Source organism: Drosophila tropicalis, unplaced genomic scaffold (assembly GCF_018151085.1).
Source record: "Drosophila tropicalis isolate 14030-0801.00 unplaced genomic scaffold, ASM1815108v1 contig_878, whole genome shotgun sequence".
In the NCBI taxonomy this organism is placed as follows: domain Eukaryota; kingdom Metazoa; phylum Arthropoda; class Insecta; order Diptera; family Drosophilidae; genus Drosophila; species Drosophila tropicalis.
The window spans coordinates 3,802,954-3,819,242 of NW_027173374.1; the positions used below are offsets into that span (position 1 = coordinate 3,802,954).

The 16,289-nt window shown below is 35.8% G+C and overlaps 3 protein-coding genes across 3 annotated transcripts; 1 reads left to right on the forward strand and 2 right to left on the reverse strand.

Moving 5' to 3' along the window:
* Positions 1-67: 67 nt before the first annotated feature.
* Positions 68-792, forward strand: Bin1 (histone deacetylase complex subunit SAP18). Its single transcript, XM_068300178.1, has 2 exons — positions 68-263; positions 327-792. The coding sequence occupies exons 1-2, from the start codon at positions 198-200 to the stop codon at positions 711-713; spliced, it is 453 nt and encodes a 150-aa protein (XP_068156279.1). The 5' UTR covers positions 68-197; the 3' UTR covers positions 714-792.
* Positions 714-5,945, reverse strand: LOC137584664 (probable fibrosin-1). Its single transcript, XM_068300177.1, has 3 exons — positions 5,588-5,945; positions 1,140-2,008; positions 714-1,073 (listed from the first exon to the last, which is right to left on the reverse strand). Exons 1-3 carry the CDS (start codon positions 5,606-5,608, stop codon positions 854-856), a joined length of 1,110 nt encoding a protein of 369 aa, XP_068156278.1. The 5' UTR covers positions 5,609-5,945; the 3' UTR covers positions 714-853.
* Positions 5,946-6,797: 852 nt separating this feature from the next.
* Positions 6,798-16,167, reverse strand: LOC137585938 (organic cation transporter protein). Its single transcript, XM_068301971.1, is given in 7 exon segments — positions 6,798-6,893; positions 6,957-7,102; positions 7,167-7,717; positions 8,495-8,762; positions 9,148-9,547; positions 15,692-15,961; positions 15,963-16,167. Coding segments are annotated over 7 exon segments (1,818 nt in total). The 5' UTR covers positions 16,050-16,167.
* Positions 16,168-16,289: the final 122 nt, after the last annotated feature.

A 16,289-nucleotide genomic window follows, 5' to 3' on the forward strand; every position in this document is an offset into this window, starting at 1 on the left:
TCAAAATGAGTATGTTAGCTCAAAGTTAGTCTGTTAACTCAAAATGAGCCTGCTAACTCATGTTTGGTTATATTTGCCATCACTAATTTTGAGGAGAAAAAAAAAAACAAACATTAAAAGCCGCATAAATCTACAATCGGAAAAAAGTGTATTAAAAGTGAAGAAATAATTTAATAAATAGTGATTTCGACAACAACATGGCCAATGTAGAGTCAATGATTGTAGAGGACAAGACGCAGCTAAAGCAAATCGACCGTGAAAAGGTTTACACCAACAGCACCCCCTCACTATTGTTTTTTATGTGATTTTAATGTTTTATATTTTAGACATGCCCCCTGTTGTTACGTGTATTTTGTTCTACGGGGCGCCATCATTCCGTCTCGGAGTATATGTACGGTAATGTTCCAACCAATGAACTACAGATCTATACCTGGCAGGATGCCACATTACATGAGCTAACCTCGCTAGTCCGGGATGTGAATCCGGATACACGAAAGAAGGGAACCTATTTCGATTTTGCCGTTGTCTATCCCAACTATAGGAATAATCACTTTCAAATGCGTGAAATCGGTGTAACCTGCACTGGCCAGAAAGGCATCGATGATAATAAGACTCTGGCCCAGGCTAAATTTACCATTGGAGATTTTCTGGATATATCTATAACGCCTCCGAATCGTCTACCTCCGCCTGCCCGACGACAACGTCCGTACTAATACGTTGACAAAGACTTTTTTTAATTTCTTCTTCACTCAGATACAAATACAAAATAATAAAGTACAGATTATAGATAGACTTAAGTGTTACTACTACTGGAATGGTAGTCTGAAGTGATGTATGATGATCTAGATGTAGTTTAGTTTTTGTAGATTGGACGCTTTGACTTCTTTTTGCCCAGCTGCGTCATATCAATCTCCAGACCATTGGGCAAAACTGCACGATTCTCTTCATAGTTGATAAAGCCATTCTCCTGTAACTCCTCATCTGTATCGCGGGCATTTGGATCACATTTTATGCCCGTCTCGTAATTATATTCACGTTTGTTGCCATCTGGATCAACGTAACCGTAGGTGCCCCTAAGGAAAAAGTAAAACATGCATAAGGATCTCGTTGTTATTCCTCTTAAAACGTGTCGGACTTACTTGGTTATGCAGTCGGTGCCAATAAATTCCTCCTTGAAAGATCCATCATCATTCTCATAGCCCCAGGTGATGCTACCATCTTCATTTTCTTCACGCCACTTGCGCAGGGTTTGGGCCACAGGTCGTTGGCGTCGCTGCTGCTGATCTGTGCGCTCCTCCTGCAATTGGTTTTGATCGATAATTGGTCGGGGTTGAATTGGCTTGGGGCGTGGTCGAGCCACTGGCAGTTGGGCAGGTGCTTCGGGACGAATAGCGGCTGTCGGACGCGTACGAATGACGGAAATGCGATGTGGTTGCACCGGTGCAGATGGCGGCGGTGGTGGTGGTGGAGCTGTTGGCGTTGGACGCTCTAGACCAAATCGTTGAGTGTTCTCGAAGCGACCAATGCCAAAATCATTGAATCCATTTGGACGCTGAACTGCAGGACGGTCATTGAAGCGAGGAGGAGCTGGCAAAATGGCTGTTGGCTGACTATCCTCATGTTGCTGCAGCAATTGATGGACTGGTGTGGCTTGTTCAAGACTAGGCGATTGTCCACCCAAGAAGGCAGCGGCTGCCTGCTGGAATTGTGATTGCTGTGCCTGGGCCAGTTGCTGTTCACGCAAAAGATTTGGCAAATACGGCTCAGGTTGCTCATCCTCCTCTGCTTCGGTCACAGGTCGTGGCTCTTCGATAGCAATGCGTGGTGTTACAGCGGGAATTACTGTGTTCAGATGCTGCTGTTGCCGCAGCGCTGGTCCTGGCCGACGCACTCGCAACACTTGCTGGCGATGTGGCACTGCAACTGGAGAGGCCAAAGCTCCTGGTATATTCAAACGCTGTGGGTAGTTCTGGGCTTGGGTCAAAGCCAGCAGAGCGCTGGATATCAGCTGCAAGCATAATTAATGGCAAACATTTATTTAAAGCAACTGCTTCCACTAACCGATTGAGGCCCAAACATGGCCATACACGTGCTCAATTTGCCACAGTTTCGCAATAAATTGATTAGTGAATCGATTTTTATGGCAAATTCCTCTCTTTTAGGCTAACGACTTCTTAAAATACCATTGATGGATTAATATTGTGTAAGTCGACAAGAAGGTAAACCCAAATCGTCGCTTAAATCATTTGTCAATTTAGTTGAAAATTAATATGTTAAAATGGCATCAAGAATGAATAATCCTTCCATCAACTTAATTAATGAACTATGTTTTGCTTTTTTTCTGATTTAAGAGAGTAGTTTATATTTTGACACTGAACATGTTTTAAAATTGGTATTTTTATTGCTAAATCTAAGCAGATTCCAATCATTGTAGAGTCCCACCAGATCGATTAGTGGTCCCATTACAAGATTGATCATTGAAATTCGAAATCTATTGAGACTTTAGTACAAAAGTAAATATTCATATTGATGTAATTTAAATGAGTATCATATTGCACTTCTTAAGCTTTTCTCGCGTATTAAATAAAACTGGTTTCAATTTATTTGCCGCTTATGTATTACAACAACAATTTGTAATTGTAACGGTGCGGTGGCGGCAGCAACAACAACAACTGCAATAGCAATAAATGTGGCACATAACACAGCAGAAAAGACAAAACCAAACGCAAAAGAAAATGAAAAAGCAAAAGCAGAAATCGCAGAAATTGTTCACCCGCCTTTTGCTTTTGGCCGCGATCGATCATAATAGCAAAAATCCAAAACCGAAAAAGCCAAGCCAAGTCAACCCAATAGCAACAAAACAAGAGAAATACTTGACTCTTGCGTAATTTGCATGGCTCAGCGACGGTAGAAAAGCGGCCCAAAACAAAAAGAAAAAACGTTATACCTCAGTCGTTGCGGCATATGGGTAAGACTCATTTTTCTTTGGCATGCGAGGAAAAAAAATGTGTTAAGTTTCCGGTTCAATAAAAGAAGTCAGTGTCTAGGACAAGTGACCACCGAACACCAAAAGTTGATAGATTCCTGTGTTACTTAGATTTGCAGTTACATTCAATTAGTTGAATCAATCATTCAGTTGTGACCTTACAGCGACTAAGATAAGGTATTAATACTTGATTCATCTACCAAATAGAGTATAGAAGATTTTCAATTAAAGCCTAGCGATTCTATGGTGTCAATTTTCAAAGTAGGCTTTCAATTAGATGAATTTCTTTAATAGTTTTAGTAATGGCCTTTTGTCGATTCGATTCTATTTGATTTTTTAACAAAGTATTTCTGGGATCCTTATATGCATGGAAAAAACCCTTTAATGGGTAAAATATATTTGGCATTTTAAGAAGAGAAATATTAGACACTTAGCCAAGTTAAAAATAAGTTTTTTGAAATAAGTTTTTCTTAACTGTGTTTTCAAATTATAGAATTCTGTTCATTCGAGTTTGAAACCTGCTTTATTTGATTACAAACTAAGTTACAATCCTTATAATAAACAGAATTTGTTGTGGTATATAAAGGAGCCCTACATTTAAACTTCAATCATGTCAAATTATTTAATTTATTTTAAATTAGTTGACTTTTTAAGCTGTATAAATTAAAAGCTCACATGCCTTAGTTTATTTTTCAATAATTTGTTTGACAAAGCTTCCTTCCATGGTTAAGATGCGGAAAACGGATGCATTTAAGATTAATAACTTAGTTTAACATTTTGGTAAATTTATTTTATAGTCAATTAATTGGGCATTTTTCTCCCCCCTCCCATTTTTAATCAATGCCCTAGAGGCGCATGCAAATGTTTGTTATGCATTCAACAAATTTGTGAAAAAATATTTGGTTTTTCATTACTTTCCCAGTTTATACCCTGACTTTGTTTGCCTAGTTTTGTTTGGATTTTGTGGCCAGTGAAGCCAAACATTCCACTGGCCAACCGGCTTGGACTTGGCTGGCTGCCCAAATACTACCTACTACTTACTACCTGGTCAAGTGAACTACTTGGCTATCAAAAATCGAGGCTGCACTCCGTTGGCACCCAGCGGGTAAGTAAAAATTTTGCTATTGCCATGAAACTTGATTTGATTTAATTGCTTTTTACATGGCTCCACCTAGTCATAGACATGGTTCAAGGAAACTGTAACCGAAAATATATATACATGTATGTATTTTGTTGGTATTTCTTTTTCATAAGCCAAGCCCTGGGATACAACGTGGGTGAAAATGTCGTGTGGCTCATCCCCAAGAAAGGTGTGTGTTGGCAGAGCTGATCATAAATGCTATATAATTATTTTCGTTTCGATTTTGTATCGTCGTCTTTTCTTGGGATCAACTGGCCTTGGCATGGCCATTGAAAGTATATATGCTTTAGTCAAGACGCCAGTTCGTTATCCTCAGTTGGTTGTAAGTTTTACACTCCTGTGGTAAAAACTGAAATAGTTGTCAGTGCAGTTTTTTTTCTCTTTTAAGCCGGCTCAGCTCAAAATATGTAACACTTTATTTATGTTTATGTACATACATTGTGGGTCTTACGTAATGCTCCAATGCATATGTATATATATATACATATACTATGTACATATACGTGCTCCGCCCAATCGCTTTTTTATCTGTTTTATTTTTGTGTGCTGCATTGTATTGTGCGTGGCCAGAATTTGCATCATATGCAGCTGCCTAGTTGGCCGACTGCCTTGATTATGAGTCTCATGAATCTCAAACTTACACACACACAAGTAACTAGTTATCAAAACGACCTTGATACACATCAGCCAAATAAATTATATATGAAACTTGACGTGACGAATTTTTTTTTTTAAATAGTTAATATGCTTATATGCCGGCAAAATATACTTAGATGTCCAATTAGCTTTGATTTTTGTTTCTTTTTTATTTTTGCAAACTCATTAGACTCAAATCAATCACCTATATTCATTAAATTTAAATTAGTTTTAAGTATTTAGAGCAATTATCTAGCCTATTTTTCTGTCTTGGTTCAAAACTTGTCTTGGACTTGTTTTCGGTAGCAAATTCCTTTTAGTTGATAATCTATCATGATCTATCCATTGTCTTTAGATGCCAACAATATTTTTCCATTATTGTGAAGCTTATGATTATGGGGCGTAGGCCAAAGCCAACGAAATCTGACCTGAGGGCTTGGTTAACCAATTTTTTGTTTGTTGGATTTGTTATTGTTTTTCGAAAAATTCTTTTGGCATTAAGTGATTGGCATCACATCGATTTGTGAGTCTTTAATTGTGTCTGAGACATTTATGTTTTATATGAAATGTCAATAGATTTCGATTTAATTGCTAATTGCATTCAATTGAAAGAGAGATCTGTCTAGTAGTGACTTTCTATAAAATGCAAATAAACCAAACACTTTGAAAATGATTCAATCTTAAGCTGGCAAACTAAACGACCTTGAAGGTGGCACTCATTCACTCACTCACACGCATGAACATAACAGAGTTCGATTATAATGAAATCACAAACAATTAATCTGATCTTCTACATAAACATATTTGTATGTATATATACTTACCGCAATTAGTTGCAGTTGCATGTTGACTAACTTAAACTGTATTACTTCCTCAACTTGATTCACTCACTTAAAAGCACTTTACTCAAAAATTATCCAATATAATGTTTTCGTCCGTGTTTTTCTTTTTTCTTTATTTTTTAAGCTGGTTGGGCGTTGTTGGTTGAAATGCTGGGCGCAAACATTGTGCAGGCGGTTTTATAGCCAATCTCTGGCCAAGTTGACTTCAGTTTGGAAGCTTTGCACTCGAAACTGAAAATTTATGTGAGCCATTTATACACACACGACTTGTAGGTATGTGTTTTGCATGCGAGTAGTTTTCAAAATCAACCGAAAAGATGCCTGGGCGACGGTAGCAGAGGGCAAACGATGTTAACGCATCTCGAAATGAAAGTGAACGCAAAGGCGTTTTTTGCACAATTTGTATATATTTTGCCTGAGAATGGCTTTGCTTTGGTTTTTGGTCCGGGAACGTGATGTATTTTTAAATTGCTTTTACCGCCGATTAAACAATCCAAGAAAATATAAATAGATGGCAACTCTTGTTTCAGAGCTTTTCATTAAGCTTCAGTGGCAAAACTTTAAGCTTGTTACCATGTTTTTCTCAAGCATACAGGGCGTATAAGCAATGAGAATAAGAATCGGTTTGTGTCTTCGCTAAAGAGTCCTTTTGGCTAACTGTTTGATGATTTTTAAGGCGATTGAAACAATTAGCTAAAAAGGTTTTTTAAATTTAAATACGGAGCTTTAACTTTATTTTTTAAACGAAATATGTGCAGAGAATTGAGGCTGTATGGATGAATCCTAGAGAATCCCAAATGCCAAAGCTATATAATATTGACCATTAAAATTAAAGGTAACTGAATATTCTAACTTTAATTTCTTTTAGCAAAAACCTAGAATTCGTAATTTTCAACTAAAATCCGATTTTTTTAAACGATTTACTGTGAAGACATTCCATTTATAAAATTAGTAATGAATGCAAATACGTTTTTGTTTTCTTTTTATAAAAAACTATTTTTAATAGACACAAAATATATAAGTGTATAATGTAAGCACATAAATAAAAACCAACTAAGTTAATAAGCTGAGAAACATATAAGTATATAGTAATTATGATTCAATGAGCTCTTAAGCTCAACATTTTTGCAAGTATATATCACAGTTAGATATGAAAAATTGATGAAAATAATAAAAAATAAATGACATCGACTTATGTTTCTACGTCCTTCATTAGAGAAATGGCAATGGCTCCAATTAAACCACTAACGCCCATAATATTCAACGGTAACAAGGCATCAATGTGTTCCTAAAAACAAATATCAATGGTATTAAGTTAAAGATATTTGAAAATAAAACAAAATTAGCTTACCAATTGCCAAAGGAACGGCACCAAGATGAGAGCAATGCCAGAGGCTAAATTTCCCATGCCGACACCAAAATTCCGTACAATTGTCGGATACTGCATGGCCGTGTAGGTGGGTATGATTGCATTGTTGGCCCCAATGAGACACTTGGCTGAAAAACCATCAGATTTTTTATTATTGCTACTTAGATTTAGATTCTCTCATAAGATAATTACCTATAATGGCCAAAGCTATTACACCCGATTGATTATCATCACCATGAGGCACTAGATTTGTGGCCAGACAACATATGCCCGGCAATAACATGTAGCCAATCAAACTTTTACGTATGCCCGCTTTAAGAACCACAAAAATACTAAAGCATATGGAAATAGCTTCAATTGTGCCAGCCACAGCGCTGTTCACATAGATATTGCCACCCAAATTGCTTAGATGCAGAGTCAAGCCGAAGTATATAATAATAAGAGTCAACCAAATGATCAGTGTCAGGACAGTGGTGCGCCAATATTTAGCACCGAACACCACAAATATAGGATTGACATGGCCATCCAAGCCATTAAATTCTTCACTTCGAGCGATTTGACCAATTTCTGTAGAGGATTGCTGCTGCTGCTGCGGCCGCTTGGGAACGGCTGCCTCCAAAGTCTTTCTATAGTTATTGGGCAAGGTGGTGCCATTCATTTTAGCAGCCCGTTCAATAAGCTTGCACAACTCATCCAGACGACCCTGAGCCAATAACCAACGTGGCGATTCTGGCAGCCAGAACCTATTGAAAAACAAAAATATGTCAAGAACAAAAAAAAAAAACAAGAAATTAAATGCTTAAAATCACTGTCCATCGAATACGCGTTTTTTTTTCGTTTCCTTTCTTTTCTTCTCTTAAGTATTTATTGGCACTTTGGAATTTTTCATTTGATTTTTCTCTCAAAAGCAAAAGACAGCAGCATCAACAGCAGCCAAGTGTGGCCAGTATAAATGCTGTGAAGGGAGTAAACATCGAGGAATGTCTGGATACTGTTGCTTTTCCCTTTCTTTCTTCATTGTTCGAATTTACAAAACGAAATCTAATTGATTCTAGAATTCACATACGCAGAAACACACCCTCATCCACACGCATGAGTGTGTGTGTGTGTGTGTGCCTGTTGTCAATCGTGTTCAATGGTTGGCAAGAATTCCCTTACTTTGAAGTTAAATGCGAAAGTTGCGAATAAACACGTAAACAACAATACTATTTGTTTTTTGAAAATTAGTTGCACATTACTAGTAAATAGGTTTATAGTAAGGCAATAACAACACGGACTAACAAAAATGTCAATTATATTTTCTTGGTTTTACTTACAATTAAAACAATTATTAAGTGTTAGGCGCTTAGTTAGCTACTTGTCAAAAGAATCTATTAAAACCAGTACATCAGTACAATAAATCATTGAAATTTTGAATACACAATAAACTTCATATTCACATCCTTAATTATCCAACTAACTTGAATAACTTATGACAAATAAAGGAACTTTGTAATTTAACTATTTAGTTAGTGACTTACCAAATGATTAACATAATTAACCATGGCCATGATATGACTAATTGAAGGTTGCGCCAATCGCGTATGAGATACGCAATACCAGATGATAGGACATATGAGATGGCAACGGGTAAAATATTTAATATACCGATTATAGTTCGCCATTTGCCAGAGACCAATTCGACAACTAACACGAAGCTAACAACAGTCACGGTCATTGAGGCGAATCCAATTATAACACGTAGCGACATATACATGGCCACCGATGTTGAGAAGGCCAAAATTCCACCTGCAACATGTGAAGAGTAAGCCACAATGTGAGTGAGGCAAGCGACACAGAGAGACAGAAAAAGAAGAAAAAAAAAAAAAAATAATGTCAGGTGCAAGGTCAGACAGGTAAATACGAGTGTAAAGTCAATTAAAATCCCAGCACAGGACCAATGCAAAATGCCCAACCAACCATACCAAGTACGTATACGACTAGGTGTACACATATACAGACACACATACACATAAAAGCAGAGAAATTGCATATAAATGACAATTAGAAAATAAACATAGCTCAAATTGCCAAATTGTTGTTTTGCATGTGAATGAAATCCAAAACCCATGCCAAGAGGAATATTTGTGTAATTTGCGGGCTGATTGCCTCCTGCTGCTGCGGCTTAACTTACCAAAAACAGTTTGTATGCTGACAAATGCCATCAATGTGTGACGGCGACCAAATCGATCCGATATCCAACCACTGAGCACAGCACCCACAGCTGCACCCACCAGAAAACAAGTTTCCACAATACTTAAAATGTTACGACCACATACTAGTCCGAATTCCTGTACCAAAGTTTTGCCATCTCCATCGATATTTGAGAATTCAAATTGATTACATTGCCTATAGCCCAAGTCGCTGGTATTGTTTGGCCAATTGTTTAGCTCGCCATTCTCATAGCTCAATTGTGTGTAGTCCAAGTCGAGTATATAGCAACCGTCTAATGTTTGACTCAGATTACGCCATTCAGCAATGTCCAACTCAAGAAGATTAACTGGCCTGGCGCACCAATAGTCTTTTGAAGCAGTCTAAAGGGGTAAAAAAAATATAGCAATCAGAATAATTTGAGATGCTTTTAATATATTTTTCAGTTATAAATTGCTAACATATTCTTGTAAATATAGGAAATTAGTTGATTAAGGCAATAAATATATAATCATTTTAACAAATTACCGCAAACTTTTCTTTTTGGGATCAACATTCTTTATTTTACTTAAAGGGATTCATATGAATTTTTAATTTCTTTCCTATAGTTGATTCTACTTAAGTAAAAACTAATTATTATAAATGTTATTCAAGTTTATAGAATTTGATTTGACTTTGTTTCATCTGAATTCAATTGAAGTTCCAAATAATATCTCTCGTTAAAGTTATAGGCCTATACAATAGAGACTTAATAGCCAATTGAAAGCCTTTCTTGTATCAAATACAATTCACGTACACTTTCCAACGTGAGCAACATACAATGAATCAAATGCGTGCCTAGAGGCTAATAGACACCTTAATTACCTTCTTCAGTCAATGTGTGGCTTATTTATGAGTATGCCGACACTTTAATGACATTTAAATTTTGATGTTTTATTGCCTACTTGAAGTACCGAAAACTTTTTACAATGTATGCAAAATGTTTGATTGCGACTGATTACAGCGGACAATACGGGAAATGAAACAAGAAAGTTGTAAAACCGAGACTGATTGATGGTGCCATCATTGTAAGCTCATGTACCACACACAGACTCACTCACTCCCAATATCTCACACTGAAGCAATCATGTATGTAGATATGTATGTACATATGTATGCAACTAAACCGCAGTAGTCATCAATAACAAAACGGAAAAGGTTATTCACTCGAAGTACTGTCGGCCCACGGGGCGTATGCATTATGCGATGCCAGTGGCAAGAGCAGCAGCAGCTACAGCGGCAGCCCCAGTAGCTATATGTATGTATGTATGAATATGTGAAAATCGAAAATCAAAGCCTCAACAACAGGTTGATTGCTCGCTCTTGCTCTGTCGGCGGCAACGTCTGACTTTGTTTTACATTTTGTTGTTGTTACTTGTTCATTTTATTTTACGTGCCTCAATTAAGCATTTAGTTGGTTTGGTTAAGGAAATTTCATTTTCATTTCAAGTTCAGTTTCAATTTGTTGTTCAAGTTGAAGTTCACATGGAAAGTGAAATATGTAATTGCATTTGTCGAATAATTAATTTAAATTGTAACATGAAAGTTTAAGGAGAATGTTAGCAGTTAAATTATTTAAAGTTCTTTAATGATTTTAACCGAACCGAGAAACCAAGCAGGTTGTACATTTTTTTTTTTTTTGTTATGGTGCGGTTTGGGTTGTTCTCGTGCCGTGTTCTGATGTCATAAAAAAGTGTCCATTTGACCAGTTGTCGGTTACTTGTCACGTTTCAGGCATTTGCATAAAAGAGCTTAACAACAATGGAATTTTATGTTCTATTCTGGGTTCTGCGGCGTGGGCATGATCTCTCTATCTAACAAATAATCCTGGTAATACAAAATGGACTATAAGCTACCCTGTCCTTTCTTCATTCAGTTTTCTAAACTTTAGAGTTCTTTCTGATTAATATTGATGACTCTTATAAATACATCATCTTAATATACCCATTTATCACATTATGTAAAGGGTATGCTTAAAACGAAAAATAAAGAAATTGACTTTTAGTTTTGTTGATAAATTGGTTTGCAGATTTTCAAGCACGAATGTTGCACCTGATTGCAATTTTATTCTAATGAGTGTGTGTGTGTGTGTGTGTGTGTTTAAGGCGGATTGGTACATTGGTTTTAAGGAACTGTTCAAAGCACTAGTCTAGACTTTAGACATTAATTAACGCTAATAATATTTACTATTTTCCCATTGTCATTTAACGGTAGAAACAATTATTTAACTTATTTGCCATCATTTAAATTCGATTGACACTGGAAAACGTGATGAAATCCCTAGATGAAAACAAAAACAAAAAAATCTATTTAAAAATTTTACGATAATTGTTTTTTACTGTTGTACCTAAACTATAGAAAACTTCCCCTTCCTTAATTAATGTCGATCTAATAAATAAAGCATCAAATTCTAAAATCCAATTATCGCCTAATTTAATTATCTTCTAAAGCCAATACTTAAATCTATATTTATATGTTTGGAAACCAATTCTTTATTTATTTAAAACCAGTGTGCACCAGTCTGCAGTTTTTTTTTTGTATTATTTGCTTTTTATTTGTTTTATTTTTTATTATTATTGCTTAATTAATATATTTAGACAGTTTAGCGGTCAATATTGGCCCCAGGCAAGAGTGCAAACCCACAAATATACATTATACAGATATGTAGAGAGACACTGATATAACCTTAGCAACCCAACCTTGATGGTTGTAGTCTCTGTCGACTCTGACTCTGACCGAACACCTGATATGGATCAAAGTGGGAGTGGAAATTAATTGAAAACATTTGTTATTAGTTAACTTTAACATGGAATTTCAGGTCTTTGTGAAAATCTTCGCAAAAATAAAAAGAATGACTAAATAGATTTACCCATGTAGCCTGAAAAAAAAGCAAATATGCTTATAGATCGTCTTCAGGTGATTTTAATAATTTACACGTGTAAAAAAATATATTGGCAAAAAGAAAAAACTAATTTAAAAGCCCAGACGCATTTATTTTAGATCTAGAGCCGGCAATACAAAAACAAAGGCTCCACATATGCCTATAATATGTGACCTACAAAGATAAATATACTAAACATTGGATTATACATATATGTATGTACATATATATATGAATGAATATGAGTTACGAGAAATCGGGATCAACCTGCTTTTATTGAATATTAATATGTATCAAACGAGTTTTTATTTCTGTTTTGTCTTTGGGGCGTGTGTTTTTAATGTTATTATTATTGAATAAGTATGTAATTTCAAAGATATGAAACAAATTTAGTTATTATAGATCTCTGTATACGCTTACCAAAGTCTGCCATAAAGTTCAAACAGCAATGCAAAATAAAAGTAGCATATACATTGAATTCAATCAAAATGATTACATTCATTAATCTAATAGAACTTGAGTCGCAACAAATTTGTGAAAGTTTTATTTTTGGACTTCATTTTTTTCGAAAATTGCTTGATTAATTGATATGCTAATTTCGTTAAAGATTTTAAGCATTCTTTAGCAGGTTTATTTGGCATTTAACTGAATTCCTAGTCAAGTGTTCTTTGGTAACCTATTTAATACACGAACATTGCTTGCCAAACATCGTAGTATTCGTGTGTGTATACCCTGCTTTAGAGTACATAAATTGACTTTTGCATTAATATTCAATCACAATATCAATACAGTCATTGAACTTATCTTACGAAATAAAAGTGAGAACCCAATCAAGCGACAAACAACAAATGGAAAAAGATGCTACATTATCTACAATGAAAAGGTAAGTACTTATGTTCATTTTATCACCTGGCTAACTAGCTGATAAGCAAAAAAAGTAACCGGCATTGACAGAACCTTGTCGCACTATATACATATACGCGGTCTATTATATACTTATAATATTATGTGTGTAGTTGTCGTTAAATGTCTTTGTCTGCAATGCCCACAGCCAAATGGGCACAGAAAATGTGTTGGCAGTCGTTGAAGCGAAGCAAACCATGTCTTGGACTGACTGCATTTCTAAGGTCGTTCACTATTTCATGCAACTTACCTGAAACACATAGATGAATATATGGAATGTACAAATGCCCTGAAACATTGATAAAAGGGCACACCACATTGCCTGCCAGGGGGCCAGTGAACCAATTAAATTCTCAAGCAATTTTGTTTGAAATGTATCCAGTTTTTCCACATTCAACATGGGTGAAATCTCACCCGAACTCAGCTCGTTTTGGGGCATTGTAAGATGCAAAATGAAAAAAGTGCAACCGTATGCGACTTGTGTTGCAAATGAACTGAATTTTTAGAATGTTTCACGAAATATAATCATATGCGAGCTCTCAAAAAATTTTGAAACTGCGTGTGAGTCTGTGTGTGTGTGTGTGTGTGTTAGCCTCTGCTCTCAAGTTGAGAGCTTATTACAGCTGTTGATTAACAAATATCAAAATCTTAGTTGCACATGCGCGCCGGCAAAAGACTGTAAAAGGGGCCTAACGATCTTGTCAAATGATATGGTTTTAATATCATATATGTACCAACCTAATAGCTAGAAGTAAAAGTTTTATGGTCAAGTGACCTCCCGGCCAAAAAGAAATAGGAAAACGATTGGAGGTTAAAGGTTTCTAACTATGTAAATTTAGTTGGTAGCTCTCTATTAGGTTACTATGTGTGATTAAATAATGATTATTTGTTACATCATAACAGTTCTTTCAGCTTGATTATTGAAACTGCCAATCATTGACATGAAAAATAATAATAGTCATTGACAAAATAAGAGACTTCTTAGTTAGTTGTTAAGCCCAAACTCATGCTTGAGCTCAAATTATGTTATGTCAAGGTAGCTTGTGGCTTTTTTTTTGTTTGTTTGATTATTATCGAACAATCGAAGCGATTTGTATGGGTATAGATATATGTATTTGATTGCTCACGCAATTGCATCTGTCAGATATTTTGCATTTTGACAAATGATACTCAATTCATAGATGCGTATGGAGTAGCCTCATGAAGGTTACTTTCCAGTGATTTTTAAGTTCCGCACGCGATCATCAATGGTTCCCCTCCCTGACTCTCTCTCTCTCTCTCTCTCTCTCTTTCTATGAGCCAAATTATATACATACATCCGTATATAATTGGTATTTATTGTTGTTACTGATTTACAGTCGCCCTCCCTCCCATTGACACATATCGATTTACCTTTAACTGACCAGTTTGGCAAATTGTTCACAAAACTGTTGAACACACACAATCACAATCAAGTGCTGCTCATACGTTTCATTGTGATCAAGTCAACACTTTCTGATATCGAGGCAATTGTTGAAATTATCAGTTTGTTTTCTTTTTTCCCCCGTTAAGATTGTTTTTGTTGTTGGTTATATAGATTACATAAAGGAATCTTATAGCATATCAAAGATAATTATAGCACACACCCGTGCATCTAATACTCTTTTTTATGTTTTGGGAATCCTCATTATAGACTAATTCAGAGCTAATAACGAAACTAATAACTACTTCATCTTTAATTTAGAATATTTATTTGTATTCCTTATAGGGCAAAGGATATTTTTCTTTGGTCTATTGCAAACCTTTCCTTGGTTTAGTATTTCCCTTGGTAAGAGTATAAGGCCAGCGAAAGGTCTTGTGTTTGATTAAATAGTCTAGTCTAAAATTTCAAGGTAAGCAAATTTATAATTGTAGCAATTTGTTGGGTACTAAAAACTTACTCAAGGGTGTAAAAATAAAATTAAAAGTGATTCAATTAGCAAGAAGCTTCTGAAACAATAAACCTAATCAATTTGTGACTTTAGCAATGTTTTGGACTATTTAGCTCGAGAATTGTCATTGTCGTTAAAAAATAAATGAGGATTCTACCTACACAAAATGGGTTAAAAGTCTTCCCATAACAAAGGAAATAATTTAAAACAATTTTATTAATAATTTTAGAAAATTGTTTTACATTAATATATGTGATCTTGTAGTCAAATAAGATTTGCTAATTATTTGTGGTGGTTCCCAAGTGCCCCACATGTCAATCGATAAGTTGTATTCAAGTGTTTTGGTTTTTCTGATTGATTTTACTTTGATGTCTGCCAGAATATGAATTTCTTTCGAAATTTCGCCAAAAACCCCCAAAAATGAAAATAACACAGAACACAAGGTCACATAAACATAAATACATTTTCCCATTACTATATGTACATACATACATACATATGTATATAAGAAATTACTTTTCCGAAAATGGCTGCATGTGTCCAAAAGTGCAAAAGTTCGTCTGTCTCACTCATTTTCAATCAGTCATCTATTTCATTTGCCTCTTTGCCTGTCTATGAATCAAAAACAGACCTCAATCTGCCTTTATTATTCACATTTATGGTTTTGTGTGTTGGGCATTTGGTTTGTTTTGGCTATCGAGTCTATTGGGTGGTGACGACGATGCCGCCACCGCCGCCAATCAACTGTGTAAATATTTGGCAATCCATATAATGTGAACTGAAACTGAACTCACCTGAAACACAAACATAAACAAATGAAATGTGGTCGGCAATTGGAATATGCACAAAAGGAAGGTCCACAGGAAACTCCATTTGCGATAGTGACCCAAGAAATTCGACAGAACATCACTATCGACATCCTGACTGAGATCCTTGACGGTCACTTCTGCTACCCCATTTAGTTTTGGTTCCTTTTTCAAATCATTCGAGTGACGACGAAAGTCCAAGGCAATAACACTTATTTCCGGAGTACCTGGCATAGGTTTCGCCTCACGATAACCCCCCATAAAGGTTGGCATCAAGGCTCCCCCGACGCGAATTGCCACCGCCGCAATCAAAATTCAAAGAACCGCGACGCAGAACGCCACTCATTTCGAAGGAAATCGGAAACGGAATTTATAATTTAACTATACTACAACAACGACTTGGTTCGATTTTGCCGAAAATGTTTTGATTTATTTTTATTATCTGGATAGGGGGAACTCGCGTCGTTCGTATGTGACTTTTGCTGTCGATCTAAATCCGTTAAAAGTTCGGCATGCCCGTTAAATAAATGCCGCAAAAAGCTAAATCCCCTAAAAAGCTCTCTGCTGTTCGATCGACAGCATTGCC